Source organism: Brassica napus, chromosome C1 (assembly GCF_020379485.1).
Source record: "Brassica napus cultivar Da-Ae chromosome C1, Da-Ae, whole genome shotgun sequence".
NCBI classification, from domain to species: Eukaryota; Viridiplantae; Streptophyta; class Magnoliopsida; order Brassicales; family Brassicaceae; genus Brassica; species Brassica napus.
In genome coordinates, this window is record NC_063444.1 from 4,046,521 (window position 1) to 4,060,525 (window position 14,005).

At 37.2% G+C, this 14,005-nt stretch overlaps 1 protein-coding gene across 1 annotated transcript; it reads right to left on the reverse strand.

Annotated features, from left to right (window-relative positions):
• Positions 1-642: 642 nt before the first annotated feature.
• On the reverse strand, positions 643-4,617 carry LOC106375431. Its single transcript, XM_013815335.3, has 15 exons — positions 4,236-4,617; positions 3,838-3,965; positions 3,689-3,754; positions 3,487-3,600; positions 2,967-3,035; positions 2,827-2,883; positions 2,642-2,695; positions 2,503-2,565; positions 2,349-2,411; positions 2,061-2,216; positions 1,811-1,966; positions 1,618-1,698; positions 1,458-1,519; positions 1,252-1,370; positions 643-906 (listed from the first exon to the last, which is right to left on the reverse strand). Exons 1-14 carry the CDS (start codon positions 4,399-4,401, stop codon positions 1,286-1,288), a joined length of 1,320 nt encoding a protein of 439 aa, XP_013670789.1. The 5' UTR covers positions 4,402-4,617; the 3' UTR covers positions 643-906; positions 1,252-1,285.
• Positions 4,618-14,005: the final 9,388 nt, after the last annotated feature.

Consider the following 14,005-nt stretch of genomic DNA (forward strand, 5'->3'; position numbering starts at 1 on the left):
TTCTTGAAGCAGAGAAAGCACCGGTTTATAATGGCATTTCTATCATTTCCATTATTTTCATCGTATGTACAAACCGTTTGTACTCCTGAAAAATGACCAACTAAACCGGTTTAATTAAATATAGTTCATATGATTTGTCGTACACTCCTAGCCTCGTACATGTTTTAGGTGTTATAATAGAGAAGGTGATAATTTGATTTTGCTTTTCTTATGTAACTGTTACCGTGTTTTTAGGTAAAATTAGATGCAGACAAATCCATTAATAAAAAAAAAAAACAAAGAATAATAAAAGATAAGTTTATTAATTACTCCAATGGCATTCTATTGTAAATATTGTGGAAGTATAAAGATTAGTCTAATTTTGTACTTCTGTTTTAATAGATTAGATGCTAAGCCACTTAACTACTAAATCCTTGACAGTCTGTGTTTCTATTTCCAGTTCCACTCTCTGGTCAGACTTTTATATTAGCTGTCCCAATCCCTCCCAAAATAACGAGTTCGAGGTAAAGACAACGGATGTTTCAGCCAAGATAACAAAGAGTTTAGTTGTTTGACAGAAAAAAAACAATTACACCGGGTGTTAAGTTTTCATAAGAAGAGAACATGTTAAAACTATCATTTGAATAGAAGAAAGAAACAACGTGAAACAAATCCCAATATAAATATCAACGTGAAATGTAAAAATACACTAAAATTACACCAAGCTTTGCTAGATTTTCTCTAGTATTGTCTAATAATATTCTGTGTAAAAAAAGACTGAATGTTTGTCCAAAACAGCACAAAATAATAAAAGAAAGAGGCCAACACATTTGAACAAAGAGCAGAGTCCAACAAGGCAACAAGCAACCAGATCGGTGACCACATCATCTTAGAAGAGTCCGCGACAAAGGCGTTTTAATCTCTTACCTGGCACAGTAAATAACCAAATAGATTTTAGAAACGATAAACATGGACAAAACACATAATCTCATAATGTTATATAGTATCACACAAGGCTCTTTATTACACATATCAGCCGGATAAGGACAAACCATAATCCAAGTTTGGTTCTGTTACTAACAACACTATATACGCTTTGCTCATCTTGACACTAACTAGACTAAACGATTCCTTCTGTGGCTAGAAACTAAAATAATAGTAACTACCTCCAAGAGAGAGAGAAGATGTCCCTCGAATGGCTTACTAGTTCCTAAGCATGACATGGAAAAAAAGCAAATATGTTCATTCTTAGTCAGAAGAACGTGAGTGTACCTCAACTATTTTGAGCACGTGGAACAATGAATTTTCACTTCTCAACGTGACTGTGACCCTTTTTGGTCTTACGACGACCATGGTGATGAGGGTGCTTGACAGGTGTCTTTGTCTTTGTGCTGCAATAAAAAATAACATGAGATATCTCCATGATTCTGAGATCAAGTATTTACATTAACAATCAAGAGTTAAGTAGGAGACTTCACCAGAAGAGGGAAACAAGCACTCTGTATGCAAAGAAGATGGGTAACGCCAGCAATGCAGAAGCCTGCAGTGACAAGATTTTAGATATCAAGTTACTAATAGACGAAACCAATTAAAGCATGGAAATCATAACATGTTCTGTAAGAAAGGAAAGATAAATACCGCAAACCAAACAAATTCACTGGTAGCAAAAGCCTCTGTCAGCTCATGACTCTTTAGTTTCTGTTCAACATGGGCTTGGACCTTCGCAGACAACATGTTAAATTTAGCTTTAAAATCCAAATACTCATTGATATATCCAAGAAGTTGGCAATAATTTTGATTCATATTTGTAAAAATACTCATTATTTCAGACCTGATTATGATAAGTCGTGGCGGATTCAAGGAACTCTGTGTAAACGATGACCACCTTGGTTGTGTAAGGTTTCACGGCAACCTTGATTTTATCAACATGTGGTTTCGTGGCCGTTGCCACTTGCTCAACATATGGCTTGCTAAACTTTTTAGCCTCCTGGAAAGGATAAATACACATTAAGTTAATAGCTGAAATAACGTGTATTTTAATTATCGGTTAAAAGAATAAACTGATAAAATACACACTATACCTGATAATAAGGGTCTACAAGTTCTTGAACCGTGACAATGTGAGGGGAAACAGCACTCTTGGAAGCATGGTAAGCCTCTTTGGCTTTGATGGATAGTGTTCGGACGTGTGGCTGAACATGCGTCGCAACAGTTTCCTTGACCGCTGGAATATATTTCTGCAAGTAGGGGCGTCATAAACACACAGAATATAAGAGCCAATTATAACTCAGTACTGGTGACTCATTGAAGATGGAGGCATTTAACTAATCCCAGAAAATAAATTAAATTGCTAATAAGAAGATGCTTACAGTTTTAATGGTTTCCACATGTGGTTCAGCCCACTTATCAGCTTGAGCTTTTGCTTCGGTGACCTAATAGATAATAAGTAAAACTTCATTAGTCAGATGCTCCAATGCTGATTAGAGGCATTAATCTCAATAAGACTGAAATATAAAACAGCACCTTTAGAATGACTGTCTCCACAACAGGCTTCCCATGGGCCTCCCAGTGTGTCTCGGTATAACTCTATGGTAAATGAAATACGCAAAGTTAACTGGCTATGTTAAAAAACAGTAAAAAAAGATACCTGCATTAACCATACCTGAAAGCTACTCCAGTGACCAGCAAGCCAAGGGGGAAGCCACGAACCATGAGCCTGACCGAACAAATAATTGGCGTTAGATCTCTTAATAGCACGTTCAAGTTTGCCTATATTGTTCTAAAATAATGTATGATACCTAAATAGTTGTAGAGATAACCAAATGCAAAACTATGTCAAACGATTACCTCCAGGAGTGCCTTAGCCTTTGAGGTTGCTTCAAGCTTCGTTCTCAACATTTCTTCCTGAAATGGAAAAAAAGTGAAACGTGAGGAAGAAACCAAAAGCGTAGGGAGAGTCTAACTTAGTAAGAGGGTGTTACTTATACCTCAGCCATCTTTATAGCACGTTCAAGTTTTCCTATTTTGTTTTTCTGCTCTTCATTTGTCTTCTGAAGCTGCAAGACATCATTAACTATAATTATAACATCTTCAGGAGAGTACTATCAGCTCAATCCAAAGTACATATCAATACAGGCACGGTAGAAGGTATAGAGCAGGGACGGTTAAAAAATTATACTCAGACTACATCATGAAACATGTTCTACAGAATTTACATTCAACTCCAGGCTAGATTTAGATCAAATAAAGTATCAAATCATGCAAGAAGTTCATACTGATCTAGTACAGCTGAGAATGGAAACTGCAGAAAGACCATGACGAGGCTACATGCCAACAGCATGAAGATATTTGACCTCAACCTAAACGAAGTCTAGCTAGAGGCTAGAGCTGACTTAAAGAACGTAAATCCACCACTTTCCTTGGCACTACTAGCTAAGCAATTCAGAATAATACAAATGGACATGTGTAAAAGGAAAGTGAAAACAAGGGAAAGTAACATAAACATACTTTTTCTAGGCTTGAGTTTACTTCACTTAGTTTTTTCTCAGCTTCCTTGGTCCGAGCTTCGGTGGAAGCTTTCTCCTTGTTTTTTTGCTCCAGGAAGTTTCTGAGTACCTCTATCTGAATGGCAGAAGCAGCAACAAAAATAAAATCAGATTGCCAGTGTGCATATTCTAACAGATTGATTTCTCAAACTTGAATGTCTCACCTGCTTCTCTAATTCAACAACACGTTCTTGAGCCTTCCCCAACTCTTTTGCAGAATCAGATGATCCCTTTTTGTGGAAAGAAGTGAAAACAGGTGTAAGCCACAACATATCAAAAAATCAAAACAATCTATAAACCATGAGATGCATACTTGTAGTGATGAGACTTCAGTTTGTAAAGAAGCAATCTTGTCTTCCTTCTGTTTGAGAAGCTTCTCCTTCTCTGCTACCAACTCGTCTTTGCCCTTAACTTCACGGGTTTTCTCATCGATTTGGGTTGCTACACAACAATAAGAAAAACACAACACATAAATAAATCTCATTAATCAAAGTCATAAACAATCACACAAAAAATAGCAAGCAATTCAACAATGAGGAGAAAAACTAATACGATGCACATCTGAAACCAATCCAAAAAAGCTACCAATTTTAAAGTCAATGATCAAAACAAGCTGAACAGTATAATTTATCAGCGTCCAGTCATCAAAATCAAAACTTGCAATGATTCTATTGGAGGGAAAAGTCCAAAGAATGCAACTCGTTAACTAACCTAAAGCTCGGATCTTGGCGTTAAGCTGATCCAGCTGGATCTTAGAGGAGCCGTCGGATCCGGCGGCGTCCACAACCTCCGGCTCCTCACCGGCATCGGCGAAGACAGTGGTGGTGAAAACCAAGGCAAGAAGAAGTAACAAAGCCACGAGCTTGGCAGCAGCCATGTCTAGATTCACACCACCGAACCGATCAAACCAAAAAAAAAGGGACGGAGATTCCAACAAAAGACGATGAAGATAGAAACGTTTCCTCTCTTTCTCGTTATGTGTTATTTATATTTATGGAGCTCTGCTTTTTTGACCACGGGACCGTAGAATTTTTCCTTTTCACCGTGTTTAAAGAAAAAACAATAAGAGCGTGCAAAGAGGACAAAAGATCGACGAGAGATGAAGAAAAGGTTCGTCTTTTGACATCGTGTCTTCGTGGGTGTGTCGTGACCGACACGTGGTGATCATCGGATCTACTTCTTTGTTTTTTATATTAATGACGTGGCAACCATCCAAAGGCTGACGATTATTTCTTATTTTTATTTTTATTTTAAACGTGAAAAACATTTTGACCGGTCAATTTTTTTTTTTTGTTCAACTACCTTCCAGTGTTATTTTCAAAAATAAATTTAGTCATCAGAAGAATAATATTCATCTAAAATTACATAAATCATCTTAGCAAAGCAACATATTATTAATCTTGCGAATAGAAGAATTTGATCCAGAACATGGTAGTATGTCTTGGTGAATAATCTACGCAACTGGCAAAACTTGGATCTAGGACTTAGCTCATCTCTTTCGTAGAAAAAGTACAGTTTTGCCATTTACTTTATTGGTTATATAATAAAGAGTGAATTTGCTGAATATACATAGTAGAAAAAAAATGAAGAATATGTTCATGCTACAGTAATACAGGACGGATGAGACAATTTACACACAAATGTGACCGAAATGTCTCTCAAGGCACGTGCGCGTGATGTTGACACTACAAAAATTGTCATACTATACTACATACCATATAATATAGTCACACAAATGATTGAATCAATTACGAAGTTGGGTTTCATCCATTACTAAACTATATTATAGATGGTTACGACATAGTATAGAATACTCCACACAAACACATAAGTTTTTTATTTTTGTGTATGTTGACAATGCTTTACCAATTTGGAGGAAGGGTCAAAGTTAGTGTGAAAGCTTAGAAATGTTAACGTACATAACAACCGTACTAGGAATCAAGTTTAGTTTTGTCCCAAAGGTGCAGCCACGAAACAAAGTTTACATGATAGAGAGAAGCATTATGTCGGGAAAAATAAAAGAAACATCATTGGTTAATACATAAATACTAATGTAAGATGAAAGCAAATGACATAAAATAGTTCATTGCATGAGTAGGTCCGAATTGACGATGGAAAAAACTGCAACCGCACATGTCTATGTTGCGATGCCAGGGGAGGCTTCTGTGAGGGTGTCTCCCCGATTAAGTTGCACTATCGCATTGACTTTCAGGAGAACAACCATCACAACACACACCTGAAAAAGCTCACAAGTAACACATGTAAGTGAAAGAGACATACTATACTACATACCTTATAGTATAGTCATACAAAGAAGTTAACTAGATACAAAGTTGGATTTCATCTATTGCGTGACTATGCCACTGCGCGGTTATGACTTACAAAGAATTGTGCTATCTATTACATGCTAAGCATAGAGACAATACTTCAGTAACATGCAAATATGCACAAATGAATATACCATCACTATATTTCAATAGAAAAAAAACTAGTACACATACTTGGTTCTATACTATATATGTATCTCTTATAGTCTAGTCTTATCAGGTACAACATAGAGTTGTTCTTCCAAACCAGAAACTTCGGTGGCCAAAACCGCGGCAAACACAAAGGCAAATATGCGAACTTTGCTTATTCAGGATCTAAATAGAACACCGTAACATTAATTTCGAATAACCAACAATTGTCTGAACGTACCATTTTCGCGACTCATTGAAGACTGTTCCAACCAGATCTGCAAAAGAAACGTTGTTTTGGATTAATTTCCTAATAATCCATGGCGGCGAAACAGAGTCGATGGAACCTTATGCTATACAATCAAACAGAACATACCTTGATTCTTTGCTTGGAGTAGGAGGAGGCGTGAAGATGATGTAACAATACATGTTGAGTTGTACTAGTCTATGTTTATCAAATGGAATTGTACAACGCAATGTGTGTTGTTAATCTTCTCCAATAGTTCATGCATCCTCTGCTTTTTTAATCCACATATACTGAAAAGTAGTAAAATTGTAAACCCAAAAGATACGAAGAAACGTGATCAGAAACAATTGTTGGATCAGATGATTACACAACATGAAAAATATCACTTCCAAAAATTTCGTAAAACTTTTAAATGATCATGAAATAAAATGATCACATGATTAATATAAATTTTAGAAAAAAAAAAAGTTTCAGAAGAATGAGATTAACAATGGAGATGAGAGTGAGACGAAACCGTGGAAAAAAATATTTTTTGTCGTTATACATATTATACAAAGAATATCATAGCCAAAGAGTTGTTATAGTTATAAACTTAATTTTCGGTGTTGCTATGTACATCCAATCCAATTTCTCTATAATAAACTACCAAATGAACGTGCTTGTTCTTGAGGTTGTACGATTTGGGTTTTAGTAACCAGTTTCTGTGGTTATGATATTATCCAAAGTCTGAATGACAGATACTTAATCTAGGCGTACAATTTACACTAATATAACAAAACATGATGATGATCCATGCTAGCCTGTATTTATGAAATGTGTATTACCATCTATAATCAATGCGCACCATGCTCCGTGGCCATATGTGTTCTAGTGTAGTGGTGTCATTTAATTTCTAGTTGGATCAAGCAACTTGTATTCTAATTAATTTCAAATACTCATTTTTTATTCTTCAACGAAATTATACATTGCCTGAGAGCGAAGAATCTTTGTTTCTCTCTCTAAGCAACACCTCATGTTAATACTTTAATACTTACACTTGATCCAACACGACTCACAATCACAAGTAGATTAGTATATTCATCAAGATTTGCAGAAATACGACAGTATGGGTGGATCTCCACGGATGTGTGTGGTCTCTGATCTATCAAACCAATAATTAACCACTTTCTTAATGGAAAGGTACTTTGCCAACAATCAGTAAACAGTAATTAACAAAAAGCAATAAACAGTTGGATAAACTGACAATGGTAGCTCGGTAGAAGCAATGACATTAACTCGCAAGTTGAGGTCTCATCACTCGTGAGATTCACAATTTATGCTATTTTGCAGCGTTTTTAAAACCGGACCGGCTATCGAACCGAAATTTTTTTTGGGTCATGGATCATTGTGGTTCGACCGTGTCTGAACCAGATTCGATCGGGTTTACTTATATTAAACTAAATTTAATGATATTTTATAAATAATATGCATTTAAAAAAAATAGATCATATCAAATAAAATGTTTAAATAGCCATAATGTGTAGAAATTTTTAAAAACAACAATTAAAATCTAAAATCAATATGAAAAGCACATTTAAACTTTATTCCACATCTTATCACTCTAAATCTTCATCACCTTTTAAAAAATTATATACGCATTAGGTAAAAGTTATATTTTGAAATACAAATTTCAAAAACGTAAATGTTTCAATTATTTAAAGTCTTCAAAACAAGTGATCATGAAATAAAAATTTAAACAAAATGAGAAGTAGACAAAAATAATATCTTGACTTGAATATTAAACTTTGTGAATCTTGTAATTTATGAGTTGTAGAGACGGCAAACGAAAAAGGCGAGACACGATATTTTATTAATCTTTGATAATTCTTATTTTTTTACTTTAAAAAGAAGAAAAATTAATTGTTTCATTAACAAATTTTTGACTTATATACGAACCGGGGTTTGCTGGTTCATTGGGTCGCCGATTCCCGGGTTTTTGACGGTTCAGTAGGGATTTTTAACTGGTTCGATCTTAGTTGGGTTTTAGCATTAACCCAACTCGGATTATTTTCGGTTTATGGTTCAACCTGGTCCGGCCGTCGGTTCGGTCCCGGTTTAAAAACAATGCTATTTTGTATAGTGGTTCGTTCGGGATCAGAGATGCAACAGACACTACAAGAAAACACATGCTTAACGACGAAAATTAACGAGGAAAAACAATCCTCGTAAATTTGCGTCGAATTTACGACGAATTTACGTGAAAAACTAAAGTCATCGTTATTTCCTCGTAACGTAACGACAAAACTGTTTCGTCGTAAAGTGGATGTAATTTTACGAGTATTTTACGAGGAAAAACTATTTCCTCGTAAATACGACGTAAATTTTGCGTGGTATTTACGAGGGAATAGTTTACGTGTATTTAGCGAGGAAATTTTTGAATCCACCAACTTCATAGGTGTTACACGTTTTTTTTGCCCACCTAATTAATTTTCGTCGTAAATTCATAGCAAAATTACAACTACCAGATTCGAATTTTCCTATAAATATGGATGTTTGAACATCATTTTAAACACACCAACAACAAAAAACGTGAAAGAAAAAAAATGGCTGGCTCCGGGACTATTTACGAGTTGCGGAAGTGGATGTATATGCATAGAGATGCTAACGGGAGAGTGACGAAAGAATACCTTGCGGGTCTGGAGACATTTATGCATCAAGCAGATTCAACACCGCTCGCCCAAGAAAGTGGTAAGATGTTCTGTCCTTGTCGGAAATGCAACAATTCGAAACTGGCAAACCGTGAAAATGTTTGGAAGCATTTAATAAATAGAGGTTTCACGGCAAATTACTATATCTGGTTTCAACATGGAGAAGGTTTTAATTATGATCAGAATGAAGCTAGTAGTAGTAATAGCAATTTTCAGGAAAAAGAACCGGTTGATCATCATTTGCATAATGAACATAGTTACCATCAGGAGGAGATGGTAGATTATGATAGGGTTCATGATATGGTAGCTGATGCATTCGTAGCTCATGATGAAGATGAAGAACCTAATATAGATGCAAAAAAGTTTTACGAAATGTTAAACGCGGCGAATCAACCACTTTACAGTGGTTGTAGAGAAGGTCTCTCTAAATTGTCGTTAGCTGCTAGAATGATGAATATTAAAACTGATCACAATCTACCTGAAAGTTGCATGAACGAATGGGCGGACTTGTTTAAAGAGTATTTGCCGGAAGACAATGTGTCTGCTGATTCTTATTATGAGATTCAGAAACTGGTTTATAGTCTTGGGTTGCCTTCGGAGATGATAGATGTTTGCATCGACAACTGCATGATCTATTGGGGAGATGATGAGAAGCTAGAAGAATGTCGATTCTGCAAGAAGCCACGATTCAAGCCGCAAGGACGGGGACGTAATAGGGTACCGTACCAAAGGATGTGGTACCTACCAATTACAGACAGATTGAAAAGATTGTATCAATCAGAGCAGACTGCTGGAAAGATGAGATGGCATGCCGAGCATACTCAGACGGATGGTGAGATGACTCATCCATCAGATGCAAGAGCCTGGAAACATTTCAACAAAGTACATCCAGATTTCGCTAGCAATATCCGGAATGTGTATCTCGGATTATGCACAGATGGATTTAGTCCGTTCGGAATGTCAGGGAGACAATATTCATTGTGGCCAGTCTTTCTTACTCCATACAACCTGCCACCGGAGATGTGCATGCAACGGGAGTTACTATTCTTGACCATATTAATACCTGGTCCGAACCATCCAAAAAGGTCCCTGGATGTTTTCCTACAACCACTGATAAAAGAGTTGAAGGATTTGTGGTCAACAGGGGTGAGGACGTATGACTGTTCAACGAAGACGAATTTTACGATGCGAGCGATGCTTTTGTGGACCATAAGTGATTTCCCTGCCTATGGGATGTTGTCTGGATGGACTACACATGGGAGATTAGCTTGTCCATATTGTAATGGAACGACAGATGCGTTTCAACTGAAGAATGGTAGGAAGACAAGTTGGTTTGATTGTCACCGTCGATTTCTTCCCATTGGCCATCCTTACCGAAGAAACAAGAATTTGTTTAGGCACAAAAGGGTTGTGAGAGACACTCCTCCTCCATATCTAACTGGAGAACAAATTGAAGCGCAAATCGACTACTACGGAGCTAACGAAACAGTTCGTTGGGGTGGTAATTGGCATGTCCCTCGTAATATGCCAGATTCTTACGGTGTTCATCACAACTGGCACAAGAAGAGTATATTTTGGGAGTTGCCATATTGGAAGGATCTTCTTCTGCGCCACAACCTCGATGTGATGCATATAGAGAAGAATTTCTTTGAGAACATCATGAATACAATATTGAATGTCCCAGGGAAGACAAAAGACAACATAAAATCGAGGTTGGACTTGCCGGATATTTGCTCAAGAAGCGAGTTACATATTAAAAGCAATGGACAAGTTCCCGTTCCGATATTCAGATTATCTTCAGAAAAAAAGTCGGTGTTGTTCAACTGGGTGGCATCAGAAGTGAAGTTCCCCGATGGGTATGTTTCGAATCTCTCTAGATGTGTTGAAAAGGGTCAAAAGTTCTCCGGGATGAAGAGTCATGATTGTCATGTATTTATGCAACGACTACTGCCCTTTGCATTTGCGGAGCTACTTCCAACAAACGTACATGAAGCACTTGCAGGTACGTAGTGTATTATATCACAATAATTTACAAAATAATATATGACTAACAATGTGTTTAATTTTTTTTTGAATATAAAAGGCATTGGAGCATTTTTCAGGGATCTGAGCACACGCACTCTTAAAGAAGAAGTTGTGGAACAGCTTCAGGAGAACATTCCCATCTTATTGTGCAACTTGGAGAAGATATTTCCTCCCGGATTTTTTGACGTCATGGAGCATCTAGCTGTCCACCTCCCATATGAGGCATTGCTTCGTGGACCTGTACATTACGGATGGATGTATCAGTATGAGCGAGCCATGAAATATTTGAAGGGAAAAGCAAAGAACCTCGCCAAAGTTGAAGGTTCTATAATTGCTGGAAGTTTGACGGAAGAAGTTTCTCACTTCACATCGTACTACTTTGCGTCAAAAGTACGTACACGGAGAAGAGCTCCAAGAAGATATGATGATGGTGGTGTTGCGCCAACATATGCAGTTGCTGGTGTTCCAGACATCTTTAGCCAGATTGGGCGACTCGGTGGGAAGTCTAAAGAGGTTTGGTGGTCGAGTGAACAAGACGCTCATAGTGCACACACCTATATTCTACTCAATTGCGAAGATCCATTGATGCGTTATTTTGAAAGGTAACATATATTGACACTTCGAAACACATATAAGTATAATTAATTGTATAATTGCGAGAGATTCATTCCTATAAAATGTGATTTTACAGCCTATTTGTTTCTCAAGTCGAAGAAACATTTCCTGGTATATCCACAAGTGACGTAGACAAAAGGAAAGATCAACACTTCATTAAGTGGTTGCGGAATCAGGTATTAACTAAAACTTTTTTTCATACATTATCTGTATTTCATTAACATTCTCTTTATTTTTGCAGGTTGATTATGACGACGACGATGCAGATTATCCTAAGTGGTTACACGAAGTAATTCAATCTCCACTTGTAAAGGTCACCACATCACAGATGTATTTCACACGAGGCTATACTTTTCATACATATGACTATGGTAGACAGCGGGCGACCAGTAACTATGGAATATGTGTGAAAGGGGAAACAGATTTCTACGGGATCTTGACGGAGATTATTGAAGTCGAATTTCCAGGGATACTGAAGCTGAAATGCGTCCTCTTCAAATGTGAATGGTTCGACCCCGTCGTCAACAGAGGTGTTCGGTCTAACAAATTCGGTGTAGTTGATGTCAACGGTGGACGAAGGTACAACAAATTCGAGCCTTTCATCTTAGCTTCACAAGCAGACCAAGTTAGCTTCCTTCCATACCCTCGGATGAGAGATTCAGGTATAAATTGGTTAGCAGTAATCAAAGTTACACCTCGAGGACGAATCATCAGTGGAGAAGAACCACCATTGCAAGAAGAACAGATAAATGAAGTTGAGGAACCTGAACAAGAAATTGATGACATCCTTCTCATTGATCCGCATAATCACGAGTACGAAGATCTTACCGATGATGCCACAGACGAAGCTGTTGAAGACGAGTTTAATGAAAATGATGATGTTTCTAGTGATGACGAGAATGTCGATGTATCCGATTGATGTATTTGTTTTATGAATAAGATGAGAGAGTTTGTTTTATGAATAAGATAATGTGGGTTTGTTTTATGAATAAGGTAATGTGGGAGTTTGTTTTATGAATAAGCAAATGTGGGAATTGTGGTTTGGAATGGAAATAAAGATGGGGTTTGGAATATATGAAGTAGAAAATAAGGAATATGGGGTTTGGGGTTTCGGGTTTCGGGTTTTGGATTCTAGGGATTTAAACATAACAGTCGTTAATTCCACGTAAGCTTAAATCGTCGTAAAGTCCTCGTATTCCAACGAGTAAATAACGACGAAGGACTCGTTAATTCCACGTAGGACTAAATCGTCGTAAATACCACGTAGGATGAATTCGTCGTAAAAACCACGTAGGATGAAATCGTCGTAAATATAACGTAACATAACGAGGAAATAACGACGAAACCTAAAAATAAATATGGAATATGGGATTTGGGGTTTGGGGTTTCAGGTTTTGGGTTTCGGGTTTGGGGTTTGGGTTTCGGGTTTTGGAGTTTCGGGTTTTGGGGTTTCGGGTTTCGGGTTTTGGGTTTTTGGTTTCGGGTTTGGGGTTTCGGGGTTTGGGTTTTCGGGTTTTGGATTTCGAGTTTCGGGTTTTGGGTTTCGGGTTTCGGGTTTGGGGTTCTAGGGATTTAACCATAACACTCGTTAAAAATAACGACGAAACTTAAAATTAAATATGGGGTTTGGAATATATGAAGTAGAAAATTAAAGATGAGAGTTTGGGTTTCGGGTTTCGGGTTTCGGGTTTGGGGATTGGGGTATCGGGTTTCGGGTATGGGGTTTCGGGTTTCGGGTTTGGGTTTCGGGTTTTGGGTTTCGGGTTTCGGATTCTAGGGATTTAAACATAACACTCGTTAATTCCACGTAAGCACAAATCGTCGTAAAGTCCTCGTAGGATGAAATCGTCGTAACTACCACGTAAAATGATTTAAACAAAACACTCGTTAATTCCACGTAAGCACAAATCGTCGTAAAGTCCTCGTAGGATGAAATCGTCGTAACTACCACGTAAAATGATTTACGGATTTATACATAAACCCGTTAATTCCACGTAAGTACAAATTGTCGTAAATATCTCGTAGTGTACAAACTTGAAAAAAAAAGGAAAAGGAGAAAAATACCAGATTAACATGTGGCAAGACTTCCAGCAATTATAATACGTAAGTCTCGACCACATGAATTCTAATATCTTCTCCTTTTCCTATTTTTTTCAAATATTTATAATTTGAATAGGATTTTTTTGAGGATTGTGATTTGAGATAAGGTGTGATTTGGGAGTTTGTGTGTGGTTTGAGAGTGAGAGTTGTGGGTATATTTATAGGAAAGCAAGCCTCGTTAATTCCTCGTAAAGTAAATCGTCGTTAATACCTCGTATAAAAAAACACGGGCCTTTGTGATTACTCGCAATTTCCTCGTAAAAAAAAAGACGGGCCTTTGTAACTGCTCGCTATTTCGTCGTAAACTTACGAGGAATTTGCGGCGATATGTAATCTTATATATACACCCGA

Bases quoted from the DNA above. Each gene is read 5' to 3' on its own strand.
- LOC106375431 (XM_013815335.3), bottom strand. From the start codon at position 4,401: ATGGCTGCTGCCAAGCTCGTGGCTTTGTTACTTCTTCTTGCCTTGGTT. The intron at 2,696-2,826 runs GTAATCGTTTGA...TTGTTCGGTCAG, and splicing joins AGGCTAAGGCACTCCTGGAG to GCTCATGGTTCGTGGCTTCC. The intron at 2,412-2,502 runs GTGCTGTTTTAT...ATTATCTATTAG, and splicing joins TGGAGACAGTCATTCTAAAG to GTCACCGAAGCAAAAGCTCA.